At 38.9% G+C, this 13,936-nt stretch overlaps 1 protein-coding gene across 5 annotated transcripts in view; it reads right to left on the reverse strand.

Moving 5' to 3' along the window:
- Positions 1-1,185: 1,185 nt before the first annotated feature.
- FCRL3 (Fc receptor like 3) overlaps positions 1,186-13,936 on the reverse strand; it is a 22,798-nt gene continuing 10,047 nt past the window's right edge. For 4 of the 5 annotated variants that reach the window (XM_023214126.1, XM_023214125.1, XM_023214127.1 and 1 more), the window contains 7 exons: positions 13,174-13,452; positions 12,734-12,868; positions 5,902-5,929; positions 4,903-5,021; positions 4,624-4,692; positions 2,902-2,933; positions 1,186-2,815 (listed from right to left, as the gene is read on the reverse strand). In XM_023214126.1, the coding sequence (XP_023069894.1) occupies positions 2,672-2,815; positions 2,902-2,933; positions 4,624-4,692; positions 4,903-5,021; positions 5,902-5,929; positions 12,734-12,868; positions 13,174-13,452 (806 nt within the window). In that variant the 3' untranslated portion in view covers positions 1,186-2,671. The remainder of the gene's footprint in view (positions 2,816-2,901; positions 2,934-4,623; positions 4,693-4,902; positions 5,022-5,901; positions 5,930-12,733; positions 12,869-13,173; positions 13,453-13,936) is intronic. The other variant, XM_023214129.1, reaches the window with a different exon arrangement.

Consider the following 13,936-nt stretch of genomic DNA (forward strand, 5'->3'; position numbering starts at 1 on the left):
GGGGAAAATGTCTCCACGGCTGTCAGAGGTCTTCAGAGAAGCCCCTCTCATCACAGGCTGGTAGGCCTATGATGAAAACTTGGTTTCACAGGCCAGGCCCAGGGCTTTGCTGCTTTGTGCAGTCTCAGAACTTGGTGTCCTGCATCCCAGCTGTGGCTAAAGGGGCCAACATACAGTTTATGCCATTGCTTCAAAGGGTGAAAGCCCTAACCCTTAGTGGCTTCCATGTGGTCTTGGGCCTGCAGGTGCACAGAACTTAAGAACTGAGGTTTGGGAATCTCTGCCTAGATTTCAGAGGATGTATGGAAACTCCTGGATGTCCAGGCAGATGTCTGCTGCAGGGATGAAGTACTCATGGAGAAGCTCTGCTAGTGCAGTGCAGAAAGGAAATGTGGGGTTGGAGCCCCCACACAGAATCCCTACTGGGACACTGCCTAGTAGAGCTGTGAGAAGAAGCCCAGCATCCTCTAAATCCCAGAATTGTAGGTTCACTGACAGCTTGCATCGTGCACCTGGAAAAGCTCAGACACTCAATGACAGCCATGAAAGCAGCTAGGGTGGGGGCTGTACCCTGCAAAGTCACAGGGGCAGAGCTGCCCAAGGCCATGGAAGCCCACTCTTTGCATCAGTGTGCCCTGGATATGTGACATGGAGTCAAAGGAGATTATGTTGGAGCTTTAAGATGTAATGACTGCCCCATTGAATTTTGGACCTGCATGGGACCTGTAGCCCCTTTGTTTTGGCCAATTTCTCCCATTTAAAATTGAAGCATTTATCCAATGACTGCACCCCCATTGTATCTTGGAAGTAACTGATTGCTTTTAATTTCACAGGCTCCTAGTTGGAAGGGACTTGCCTTGTCTCAGATGAGACTTTGGACTTGGCTTTTTGTGTTAAGGCTGGAATGAGTTAAGAATTTAAGGGACTATGGGGAAGGCATGATTGTATTTTGAAATGTTAAAACATGGGATTTGGAAGAGGTCAGGGGCAGAATGATATGGTTTCACTCTGTGTCCCCACCCAAATCTGATCTTGATAAAATTAAAATAACCTTTTTAATATACTTTAGTGACGAAACCTAAGCTTCTCATGTGGCTTTATCTTTGGTAAACCATGAGTGAGAATAGATTCTGATGTAAAGATATACTAAAAGGGTAAGTGTGAGAAAAACAGTGGAAACTGGTACTTTTTCCAATGGTCTTTTATTTTCAAAGGCTCCATTAAAATTACTGTTTTTTAGATTTCTGGGCTATGGGTTTTTAGTTGTGAATTCAAACGGAAAAGTCAAGTAGAGCAATGCTGAGAATAATTCATTTTACAGGGCAATCAGAATTTGCACTTTTGTTATATCTGAAATGTACAGTTAGGACTCACTCCTCTTTCCACTCACATACTCTGATTTGAACAGGGTTAAGTGTTACAAAGACATGGAAAATCTTGAACTTTGTCCTTTCCTGGGTTCAGAATCTAGAAAATGGATAAACAATGATAAAAGATGACAGGTCCCTTAGAGAAAGTTCACTATAAGGCACAAAGGGACCTGGCAAGGTAATTCCAAATCAGCAGCAAGGTTTGAAAGGAGGAGAGCCCCCATGTACAGTGTGGTGGTTGATACACAAACCTGTTTATATGTTTTTACCATAGAGAAAAAAACAGCAGAGTGTATCACACAGAAGACAGAGACATTTGCCTGCTCCCTCTTCAAGGGAACTTAAAATTTTAATGCCAATATGAACACGAACTGGCAGAGATCAGCATCTCAGTATAGGCAGGACATTGTGCCCTGCTCTCAAAGGCCAGGATAAGGGTAACAGAGGCCAGTGGGAGCAGTGTGAATTGATCATCACATTTTTTGAGGCCAGCAGCTGTGGCTTAGCTGGCTTTGCTGGTAGTAATGGAGGACATTACATTATTTATTTATAATAATAAAACTGACTGACTAGAAATCTATCATGTATGGAAAATGATGAGACTATGTCATGAAGCAAAAATTACAATTAATGTGATTTTTTACACATAAGGTCTTTGTAGTAGGGATAGAGGTCACATATTAAACTAGCAGAGCCTTTAATGAAATGCTGAGGTTATTTTTCATCATAACTAAGGGTAATTTGATTGGGAATGTCACCCTGTATGTACAAAAATACACTTTAGATAGAGTCACCTTAAAATCTTGTTCTATAACTTCTTATGGTTGTTCCCAATAGGGTAGCAGGGATACAGCATATATACCAAAACATCAGCAATGCCACTACCAGCCACACACACAAAAAAGGAAACGATATTTGGAGCAAATTGTTTATACAGAGAGTACATTAACAGCTTTCAATCACACTTGGATCAAATGGTCATGAGTGTGCCCTTGTAACCCTGGCTAGACCATTTCTCTCTCCTCCTCTATTCGACAGCCCTAGGAGCTGAGGGCCTTCTTGCCTTGCCATGAGTCTCCACTGTGAAAATAACACAGTGCTTGCTCAGAGGCTGCCCATTCTTTTCCTAGGGAACACACAGACTCAGGCACAGAGGAGATTTGGAGACCTTTTGCGCAGCCTCACATCCCCTGCAGCCCAGCGTCATAGGAGGCAGTCTGGAGAGATGGATGATGTGTGGTTGGAGAGAACAGAAAAAAAATGGTGCAGGCTGTTTCCTGTGGGCCACTCTGGGTAAGGGGCTAGTGGTCTGAGGCCAGTAATACACGTGGAATATTCTCATAGTTTTCTTCATCATCTTCATGGGCCCTGCCTCTGCTGCGAGCCTCCCCTGCAGAGTCATCTGGGTGTTTCTTCTTCAGTTCTGAATAGAGGACTGTGAGTTCCTGGTGGAAAAAAAACACAAAAGGTAAGTACCTAAATACAGGAGAGGAAAGCCAGAGAGGGAAGAAAGCCAAGAAATGTGACTCACCTTATGCTCTTGATGCATCGTTGGACAATTAGCTGTTGGGTAAGAGTAGCAAAGAAAAGTATTAAACTGTGGGCAGTATAATCCAACTTGCAACCTACGCACACTGCATTCCAAGCCAATCTTCTTGATTTGCTTGATCTCTTGACTGTTTCCTCTGTTGGACTCTTCCAAACCCACATAGAAAAAGTACTCCCCCAAGCACAAACACTAACAAAGACTTTCCTCTGCCCACCAAATACCCAGAAATACTTTCATGACAGTTTCCTTCTTGCTCCTCTGCTCATTCTAACCCCAGAGGGGCAACCATCCCCAATCCACTGCAGACTTCTAGGGCTGTATTGATCCTCTGGGAGAAGGAGGCAGATATGAGTCACTTCACTTTGCACAGGGAAATTGGAAGAGGCCAGAGAGGAGATTGGCATTCTAAGGCCACATGGCAATTTCCCAGGAAGCCAAAGAGTTGCATTGGAACAGTGAGAAAATTTAGTGTGTGTGTGTTTTCTACCTTTCCAAGGGGTTCTTTGTATCTCTTTTATTTATTTGTGCAGCCAATAAGCATTCATTAAGCAATGGCCTTCTATTAGGCATTAGGTAAGGTATAAGGAGATAGAAATGATAGAAACTCCTGAAAAACATAGTGAAACCCTGTCTCTACTAAAAACACAAAATTTAGCTGGGCATGGTGATGCACGCCTGTAATCCCAGTTACTTAGGAGGCTAAAGCAGGAGAATCCCTTGAACCCAGGAGGCAGAGGTTGAAATGAGCCAAGATTGCACTGCTGCACTCCAGCCTGGGTGACAGAGTGAGATCCTATCTCAAAAAATAAATAAATAAATAAATAAATAAATAAATAAATAAATAAATAAATAAATAAATGAATGACAGAAACTCAGTTCATGTGATCAAGAATCCTACAATTTTGAAGGGTAGAAATGGATATAGAAATAATTGCAACAAGCATTATGAGCACCAAGACAGAAATACATATTGAACTATGTTGTTGCCATAAAGAATAAATGGCTCCTCCCAGGTTAGAATATGGAAAGGGTAGTTGGCATCAGTGTAAGTTTCACTGTGTTACCTGAGCTATGTCTTGAAATATGAGTAGGGATCACCAAGTAGACTAGAAGCAAGGACATTTCAGGAACAGTAAGAAACATGAGCACCAAGCATAAAGATGCCAAGAGTTCAGTATGGCTAGAGGAAGAACATTAGGCAAAGCTTGCAGGAGGAGCCAGTGTGCAGAAGGCAAAGATCATGCTTTGGAATGGGTGTCAGTGAGGGCAGTTAATTTAGGCACTGATGTGAACAATAGAGCACCTCAAAGGGATCATGCTGGAAGTAGATTGTGGGAAGGCTGGAGGAGAACAGTAGTAGAAATAAAGAGACCAGTTAAAAGAATGACAATTGTCTACACATTTGATTATTCACTCATTAATTCAAACAGTATTTTAGGGGGCTTGCAGTTTCCAAGCATTGGGCTAAATGCTGTGAATACATTAGTGAAAAAGTCACAGTGTCTGTCCTCAAAGAATTTATGGGATCACGGTGGCAGTGTGTAAAAATAAGAAGAAATGGATAGATTCTACAACTGACAATATGGGAGACAAGTAATGCCTTGCATGTTGTACTTGTACTTGAAATGACTCTGATCAAAGACCCCTTACTGGTTTCAATAAAACACTGCCACCTCACCTCTATTTGCCTGAAAAGCATCTCACCTGAATTTCCTTTTGTGTGTTGGATGCTCCAGATGTGGGAATAAATCAGGTTGCTATTTCCAGGATTTACTGTGAGAGAAGGTATCATAGTTGGTTGCAGTCAAGAGCTCATATTCTAGACTCTACTTCCCAATCATCAAATTCATAACCACCTTCTATTCCCAGTCTAGTGTTAGAAATGTCATTTTTAAATTTGTGACAGGGCCACGGGCTGTTATTCAATCTCTCTTCCCTCCCTGGCTCCTCCCTGGAGCCATCTGCCCCCTAGGGAGTCCTCACCATTGCTGTACATTGGCTCCAGCTCCATTGGGGCTAGTGGTTTAGAGTGAGTGGGCTCTTGAAGGTCTATCCTGGAAGGCCTGGATGAGGAAGGCTCCTGGCACTCACTAGGACTGTGACTGTGACAGAGGGGGAGAGAAAATGGATAAAAAAGTATCTGTGGGTTACACAGAATTTCAGGGAAATCGGTATCCCAGAAGTCTTCCAGTACAGCATGATTCAAGTAAAAATATTGTGTCTGCTTCTGTTTGGCTCTTTTGATAAAGTATCAGAAGACGTATAGCACAAGATGAAGCCTAGGGAAGCATTACAAAACAGGACAGCCAAGGCAAGGCCAGAGGGCAAGCCAGCCTCAGCGCTTCTTTGAAAGGCAAAAACTCATATTTGACTAATTTTAAATGTTATTTTTGAAGATGTAAATGATTAAACACTGAAATGCAAAGACCTCTGCATTCTTACAGGACTTAAACCTTGTCTTTTGTAAAAGGTCTCTTTCAATTTTCCACCTCATATTACAATAATCTACCTTTACTGCCAGATGCCATGCGAGCTCTTCAAGTAAAGTGGATTTTTTCCAATTTCATTTCCTTCTGCAGTTAATATTGCGAATTGAACATTGCCAGCATTCAGTAATAATTTCCCAAATGAGTGGAGGAATGAGGAAGAAGGAAATGAATGCCCTGTAGCCCTATGAAAGGTAATGCCATTAAGACATTAGTGGTCAAGTCTCTGCTGGAACACATTTAAGGAAGTAGATAAATTAACATAGATAGCCAATAACATGTATTCTGTGTTTAAGTGGACACAGTGAATATCGTTCACAAATATAAGTTAAATATAAGTTAAAGTGACATTCACTTATATCTACTTTTTTATTTTGTAAGAATGTAAAAATGCTACTAGGAAATCCATTCATATATTTAAAAAAAAACATAAACAAGTCTTGTGCATATAAATAAATCATGAAAATGTTGGCAGCACAAGAAGCAGACACCTCACCTAGATGTTCCAGTGGCAGAAAGTCCTCCTGCAAAACAAACAAAGGAAGGTTGGGTAGTAAGTGAGCTGTGTAGATAACGAACTCTCTGTTAGAATGTCTTTTCCTAGAAATCAGATTCATTCTAGATCTAAGCTATGGCAAATCTCAAGGATTATCCAGTTCTACCCTCCTTCTTCCCCCTATGTTATGTTATAGGTGAGGAACGTGGGGTCTTGAAAGGCATTTGCCTAGAATCACACTTATTCTGAATCATTTTTCCATCAGTAATAGGTGAATAGCAACTCTAAGGTGAATAGCAACCTATTCGGTCACAACCTGGGTCAGGTGCTCCCCGTAAACCCACTTCTTCATCCTGACTGCAGCCCTACAAGGTGGAAATAAGGAGACTGAGGCCTAGAGGGGCCAAGGGATGCTTAAAATTGATACAGAATTCCTTCACTAATATGAATCAATGGGACCACCATGATAAACTCTACCTTCTCTTTCTCTAACTGTGACCCCTCACCCCTGCAAGTCTATTCCAGCAACACTAAACTGCAAATCGTTTGGGTATGCAATGGCTTTTCCACACCTCTTCTCTCCTTCTCTTTCACTTGGTTAACTCCAATTTATCTTTTTTTCCAGAGCATGCCAACAGGCTGGATTAAGTAAACTGTCTCCGTGCACATAAGACCATGTAATATTAAAATTACTATATTGTTTTGTAATTATTTATTTCTGTTTCCCTCCTCTCTTTCATGAAAGGATGTGCTACTTGAGGCTGTAAACCTCATCTTAAATTTTTTTTTTTATTCCTGATGCCATGGCCACCAGTTAAAAATATTCAACAAAGATTTGTTAAACAACTGAACAAAGTATGTATATTGAGGACTTAAAAATAACAAATTGACAATTTTAGAAGTTAGAAGTCTATCCTTGAAGCCAAATCTATCAGACTTAAAAATATGGCAGGTTTCCATCATCACTGAAATATTGAATCTTTCAAGCTTGCCCCAATACAAGCCTTATCCCCGGTTCCCATCCTTGTCCTTTGCCTTTTTAAAATCTGTGGCTCTATATTGGTCTCATTGGCTTAGAGAACACAAGTCATTACTCAAAATAAACATAGCAGCCTTGACTCTCATGAAAAATAACTGAGTAACTCCCTGTTCCTCAGGAAGTGGGCCTCCTGAGTTAAGCTAGAGGGGTATGATCAGGATCTGGTCCTGAATCTCCTCAGAGCAACCACAGTTCACGTCAGTTAATAACCAGTATCTTTCCTGTGGGTGGTTAGCTCAGACCCAGAATGCATCTGGGAGTCAGTCTATCTCCTTATTTGTAAAAGAGAAAACTGAGACCTAGACAGGTGGCTATTTATTATAAAAGCTAATATTCCTTAAAGACATATGGGCCAGCACTGCACTAAGCAGTTTACCTAGGTTGTGTCATAGTACCTAAAAGGTAGATACTGCTATTATTATAACCACTTCATAGATGAAGAAACTGAAGTTTAGTGAGTTTAATTTGTTTGCCTAATATCAAGTTGGCAAGTTTTATTACTGGAATTTCAACATAGCCAGATTTACCGTAGAGTCAATAAACCTATCATTCTTTTTAGGAGTGATTCACTCAGGCAAGGAGCAGAGTCCTTCACTTTTAGAAAAATTTAGAAGGTCTGAGCTTCTTCCTGAGAAGTCTTGCCAATGATCAGAAGGGATACTTTGCTATGAGGAGGTACAGTCAGCAAGATTTTGAGAAAAGAAGAGCACAGACCCTCTGCTTGGTGAACTATCCTAATTCCTTAGTGAGTTTGTTATTTAAAATAACACTCCCCCTAAGTCTGGGGGACAGACCACCTGGGCTCCTATTCACATGGATCATGTGAAATGATTGTCAGTTTTCTCTCCTGGTGCTGTGCTGACTGACAAACTCAACACTGAGATTCAATTGTCTTCTTTTAGTATGTTACAGATTAGAAAATGGCATCCCAGATAAACAATGAGAGGAAAAAAAGAAAAGTAATTTTGGAAGTAGGAGGTATGACTAGCCTTCTATAAGTAATATAATATCACTTGAAAATAGCAATAAGTTGAAGATATATACTATAAACCCTAAAGCAATCACCAGAGTAACAAAACAAATAATTATCACTTCCAACAAGAAAACTTAACTATTCTAAATATATATGCACCCAACATCGCAGCACCCAGATTCATAAAACAAGTTCTTGATCTACAAAAATCCTGGACAGTCACACAATAATAGTGGCAGATTTCAATATCCCACTGACAGAGTTAGACAGATCATCAAGGCAGAAAACTGACAAAGAAACCCTGGACTTAAACTTGACACTTGACCAAATAGACCTAACACACATCTACAGAATATTCTATCCAGCAATTACGGAATATACATTCTTCTCACCTGTATGGGGAACATATCCTAGGTTCAGCCACAGGCTCGGCCATAAAGCAGATATCAATACATTTTTTAAAAATCATACCAAGTACACTTCTAGACTACAGTGCAATAAAAACAGAAATAAATATCAAGAAGATCTCTCAAAACTACACAAATACATGGAAATTAGACAATTTACTCCTGAATAATTCCTGGATGAAGATCAAAATTAATGCAGAAATAAAAAAAATTTTAATTAATGAAAAAGGGAAACAACTATGCATGTCCACTATTACCACACTCATTCAAGACAGTACTGAAAGTCCTAGCCAGAGCAATCGGGCAAGAGAAAGAAATAAAAGGCACCCAAATAGGTAAATAAGTCAAATCATCTCTTTTTGCTGACTGCATGACTCTCTACCTTGAAAACCCTCAAGACTCTGCCAAGAGTAAGGTTTCAGGACGCAAAATTAAGGTATGAAAACCAGTAGCATTTCTATACACCAACAAAGTCAGGCCGAGAGTTAAACCAATGGACAATTCCATTTTGAATAGCCACAAAGAAAATGAAATACCTAGGAATACAGCTAACAAAGAAGGTAAAAAGTCTCTGTGAGAACTATTAAAAAATACTGAAATAAATCAAAGACAACACAAATAAATGGAAAAACATTGCATGTTCATAGATTGGAAGAATTAATATTGTTAAAATGGCCATACTGCCCAAAGAAATTTACAGATTCAATGTTATTCCTATCAAATTACCAATATCATTCTTCAAAGAATTAGAAAAATCTATTTTAAAATTCATATGGAACCAAAAAATAGCCCAAATAGCCAAAGCATTCCTAAGCAAAAACAACAAAGCTGGAGGCATCACACCCCACAACTCCAAACCATACTAGAAGCCTACAGTAATCAAAATAGTATAGTACTGATACAAAAACAGACACATAGACCAATGGAATGGAATAGAAAACTCAGAAATAAAGATTCACACCTACAACCATCTGATCTTTGCCAAGGCTAACAAAAATAAGCAATGGGGAAATGACTCTCTATTCAACAAATGGTACTGGGATAACTGGCTAGCCATATGCAGAAGATTGAAACTAGACCCCTACTTTTCACCATATACAAAACTTAATTCAGGATGGATCAAAGATTTAAATGTAGGACTCCAAACTATAAAATTCCTGGAGGAAAACTTAGGAAATTCGCTTCTTGACATCAGCTTTGGCAAAGAATTTTTGGCTAAGTTCCCAAAGTAATTGCAACTAACACAAAAATTGACAAGTGTGACTTAAGTAAACTAAAGAGCTTCTGTACAGCAAAAGAAATTATCAACAGAGTAAACAGACAACCTATAGAATGGGGAAAATATTAGGAAACTATGTATCTGACAGAAGTCTAATGTTGAGACCTGTAAGGAACTTAAACAAATCAACAAGCAAAAACCAAATAACCCCATTAAAATATAAGTGAAGGACATGAACAGACACTTCTCAAAAGAAGTCAAACTAGCGGCCAACCAACAAACATGAAAAAATGCTCAACATCACTAATCTCCAGAGAAATGAAAATCAAAACCACCATCAGGTACCATCTCACACCAGTCAGAATGGCTAGTATTTAAAAGGTAGAAAACAATAGGTGCTGGTGAGACTGAGGAGAAAAGGGAATGCTTATACACTGTTGGGAATTTAAGTTAGTTTAGCCACTGTGGAAAGGAGTTTGGAGACTTCTCAAAGAACTTATAATAGAGCGACCATTCAACCTAGTAATTCCATTGTTGGTATGCACCCACAATAAAATAAATCATTCTGTGAAAAAGATACATGCGGCTGTGTGCGGTAGCTCATGCCTGTAATCCTAGCACTTTGGGAGGCCGAGGTGGGCAGATCACGAGGTCAGGAGATCGAGACCATCCTGGCTAATTTTAGTCTCTACTAAAAATGCAAAAAATTAACCAGGCCTGGTGGTGGGCGCCTGTAGTCCCAGCTAGGCGAGAGGCTGAGGCAGGAGAATTGCGGGAACCCGGGAGGTGGAGCTTGCAGTGAGCCGGGATCGCGCCCCTGCACTTCAGCCTGGGCTACAGAGCAAGACTTCAACTCAAAAAAAAAAAAAAAAAAAAAAAAAAAGACACATGCACTCATGCACTCATATGTTCATTGCCATACTACTCACAATAGCAAAGATATGGTATCAACCTAGGTGCCCACCAGTGGTAGACTGGATGATGAAAATGTGGTACATATACACTATGGAATACTACACAGCCATCAAAAATGAAATCATGTCTTTTGCAGCAACATGGATTTAATTGGAGGTCATAATCATAAACCAACTAACACAAGAACAGAAAATCAAATACCACATGTTCTCATTTATAAGTGGGACTAAACATTGAGTAAACATGGACATAAACATGGGAACAACAGACACTGTGGACTACTAGATGGGGGAGATGGGGAGGAATGCATGAGTTGAAAAACTACCTATTGGGTACTATGCTTACTATCTGGGTGGCAGGATCTGTACCCCAAATCTCAATATCATGCAATATAACCATGTAATAAATCCACACATTTACCCCTTACATCTAAAATAAAGGTCGAAAATTTTAAAAAAGTTATTGCTATTATGCTAACAAAGGAAGTAAAGTAGAATTAAAAAACCACTAAATTATTCCAAAAATAAGTCAAAGTAAAGCAAAAAAATAGATGTGACAAATAGAAAGCAAACAGCAAAATAGACATGAAACCTAATCATATCAATAATTCTAAACACCTCATTTTAAAGGCAGACTATAATATTAAACTAAAAAAACCCCACAAGAATTAGGTGCATGGTATCTATTAAAAATTAACTTTAAATATGGGGGTAAAAATAGGCTAAAAGTAAAAGGATGGAAAAAAATCACATGCTAACAATAATTATATTAATATATTAATATTAGACAAAGACTTTCACAGTAAGTGATTCAACCAGGGATACAGAGGGTCATTTCATAAGGATAAAGTGGATAATTCATCAAAAACATGAAAATTCTCAACACTTATCAACCTAATAATGAGTAACTCCAAATTCTGGAAGCAAAACTTGATAGAATTGCAGAAGAAATGGATAAATTCACAATTACAGTTAAAGATTTTAATTTCACTATTTCAATAATTGATAGATCAGATAGACAAAAAAATCAGTAAGGATATAGAGGAATTGAGAAACATTATAAATCAAACTCACTGGCAGACATTCATACTGTAAGAAACATTAAAAAAAAAAGTCCTTCAGGAAGAACAAAATTGATACCAGGTGAAAATATGGCTATATAAAAATGAATGAAAAATCCTGGAAGTGGTAACTAAGTGAGTATTCCTTTGATACCAAATCATAAAAAGGCATTTCTAGAAATGAAAGCTAGCAACCAATATTCCTCATAAACATGGATGTAAATATCCTTTGCAAAATTTTAGGAAATCATATCAACAATCATGATCCAGTTGGGTTGACCCCAGAAATATAAGGCTGCTTCAACATTCACAATTCACCTTATCAATAGACTAAAAAAAATCACATTATTATCTCAATAAATGTAGAAAAATCATTTTACAAAAATTTATTTGTGTAAAATCTCTCAGCAAATTAGGAATAGGAGGGACTTCCTCCAGCAGATAAACAGCATCAAAAAAACCCATGGCTAAAGTAATCTGTAATGGGGAGAGATTGAATACTTTCCCCCTAAGATCTGGAATGTGATAAGGATATTTTCTCTCACCACTTGTACTCAACATTGTACAGAAGGTTCTAATCAGTGCAATTAAGCAAGAACAAGAAGTAAAAGAAATTAAGATTGGAAAGGAAAGAGTTAAACTATCTTTATTTGCAGACAACATGATCATCTATATAGTACATCTGATGAAATCTACAAAAGAGATACTGAACTAATAAGTGAGTCTAGCAAAATTTCAGGATATAAAATTAATATTAAAATTAGTTGTGTTTCTATATACTAACAACAATCGGAAATTGAACTTTTAATCTCATTTTTGGCGTTCTTTATTTATTTTATCCAATTTCACTATATTTAGCTGGTATTCAAATATACCTTGGAGTTTATGGTCACCTCTACGATCATTTATTTATTTTTTGTTATGAATGAAGGACTTTCTTAGGGAGATAGAACATGAGTTAATTAATTTTCTAATTTTTAATTGGAAGCAAAACTCTGCTACCTAATATAAATCTCAAATTAAACACCAGTTAAAAATTTTATTGAGAAGTTTATTCTATTGTTTTTGCTACAGTTGCCTACAGAGTGACAGTGAGTAGTGGAACTGAGGGCCTAGTACTTGGAAAGGAGTAATTGACCTTTTATAGGGTACACCAGACAACTTCAAATTATTATAGCAACGGCAAAATCACATCACAGGGTAGGACCTAGACACCCACCTGGTTTCCTTTGGGCCCTGGCATAATGCAGCAGAGCAGCAGCAGCAGCAGCAGTAGCAGCAGCAAGGCTGAGGATGCTGAGCACCAGCCCCATGACTCCCGCAGTGGTAAGGCCTGTTCTGTTCCTGGAAGTTCCTGAGTGGAGGGAGCTGTACTTGAGTTCCAGTGGCACAGGTTTTGGATATAGACAAAATCATGCAAGTAGAGTGGGTATGTTCCAGTTTCTGATTCCTCCTGTAGTGTCATTTGTAATTTTCAAAACTATAGCACATGAAAGGTATTTGCCAGCATCTAAGATTAAAATGTATTTCCTTTCCCTCTCCCATATAAAATCAGTACCAATCTCCAGAAGTCCCAAGCCTTGGGGTGCGTGTTCAAAACCCAGATAACTATTTTATTTACCATAATGGTGACCTCTAGCCCAGGTACTACTAACTTACCTGTAACACTGAATGTCACCACTTCACTGCGCTGGGCCCCCAGGCCATTGTCAGCCTCACATGAGTAGTTGCCAGAATGTTCTGTAGTCAGAGAGAGGTTGAAGGATGCCCCTCCTCCAGAGTGGGCCGAGCTGTTCCCCAAGGTGTCATCCTCGTGATAAAACCAGTACAGGATCGGAAAGGAGCCTCTCAGGGACTCACAGTGAAGCTCCAGCAGGTCCCCCACCACAGCCTGGGCCCCGGAAGCCCTGATGGTGAGGATGGGGCGAGACGCTGGAACTGAGGGAGGAAAAATAGTTCACTGGCAGTTTTGCTTAAGTAGGTATACAAGAGAACTTAATAAAGGAATATGCAGCATAGTTGAGTTGCAGGAACATGCACCTGGATTCTGGAGGACCTGGGCTTCAGTCCTGTCTCTATCCTTTATTAGCTCTACAAGCTTGATTGTTTAAGAACTTTTTAATTTCTCTAAGTCTTAGTTTATTCCTCTGTAAAACTGAGCTAATGATACATTATATCTCAAGCTATTGTAATAAAAATCATATTGTATGTAAAGTACTATAAAAATTGGTTATTATTGATAAAAATATAACTAAAATCAAGGTTTCTAAACATTCCTACACCTGAATCTTAGCTCTAAGACTGAGACTTCTGTACCTATCTAAAGCAGGACCCATTACTCTCTACCTAATCACCTTGCTTTATTTTTCTAGATAGCATTTAGCACTACCTAACATCTGTCTATCTATATATCTATGTATCT

This window comes from Piliocolobus tephrosceles, chromosome 1 (genome assembly GCF_002776525.5).
Source record: "Piliocolobus tephrosceles isolate RC106 chromosome 1, ASM277652v3, whole genome shotgun sequence".
NCBI classification, from domain to species: Eukaryota; Metazoa; Chordata; class Mammalia; order Primates; family Cercopithecidae; genus Piliocolobus; species Piliocolobus tephrosceles.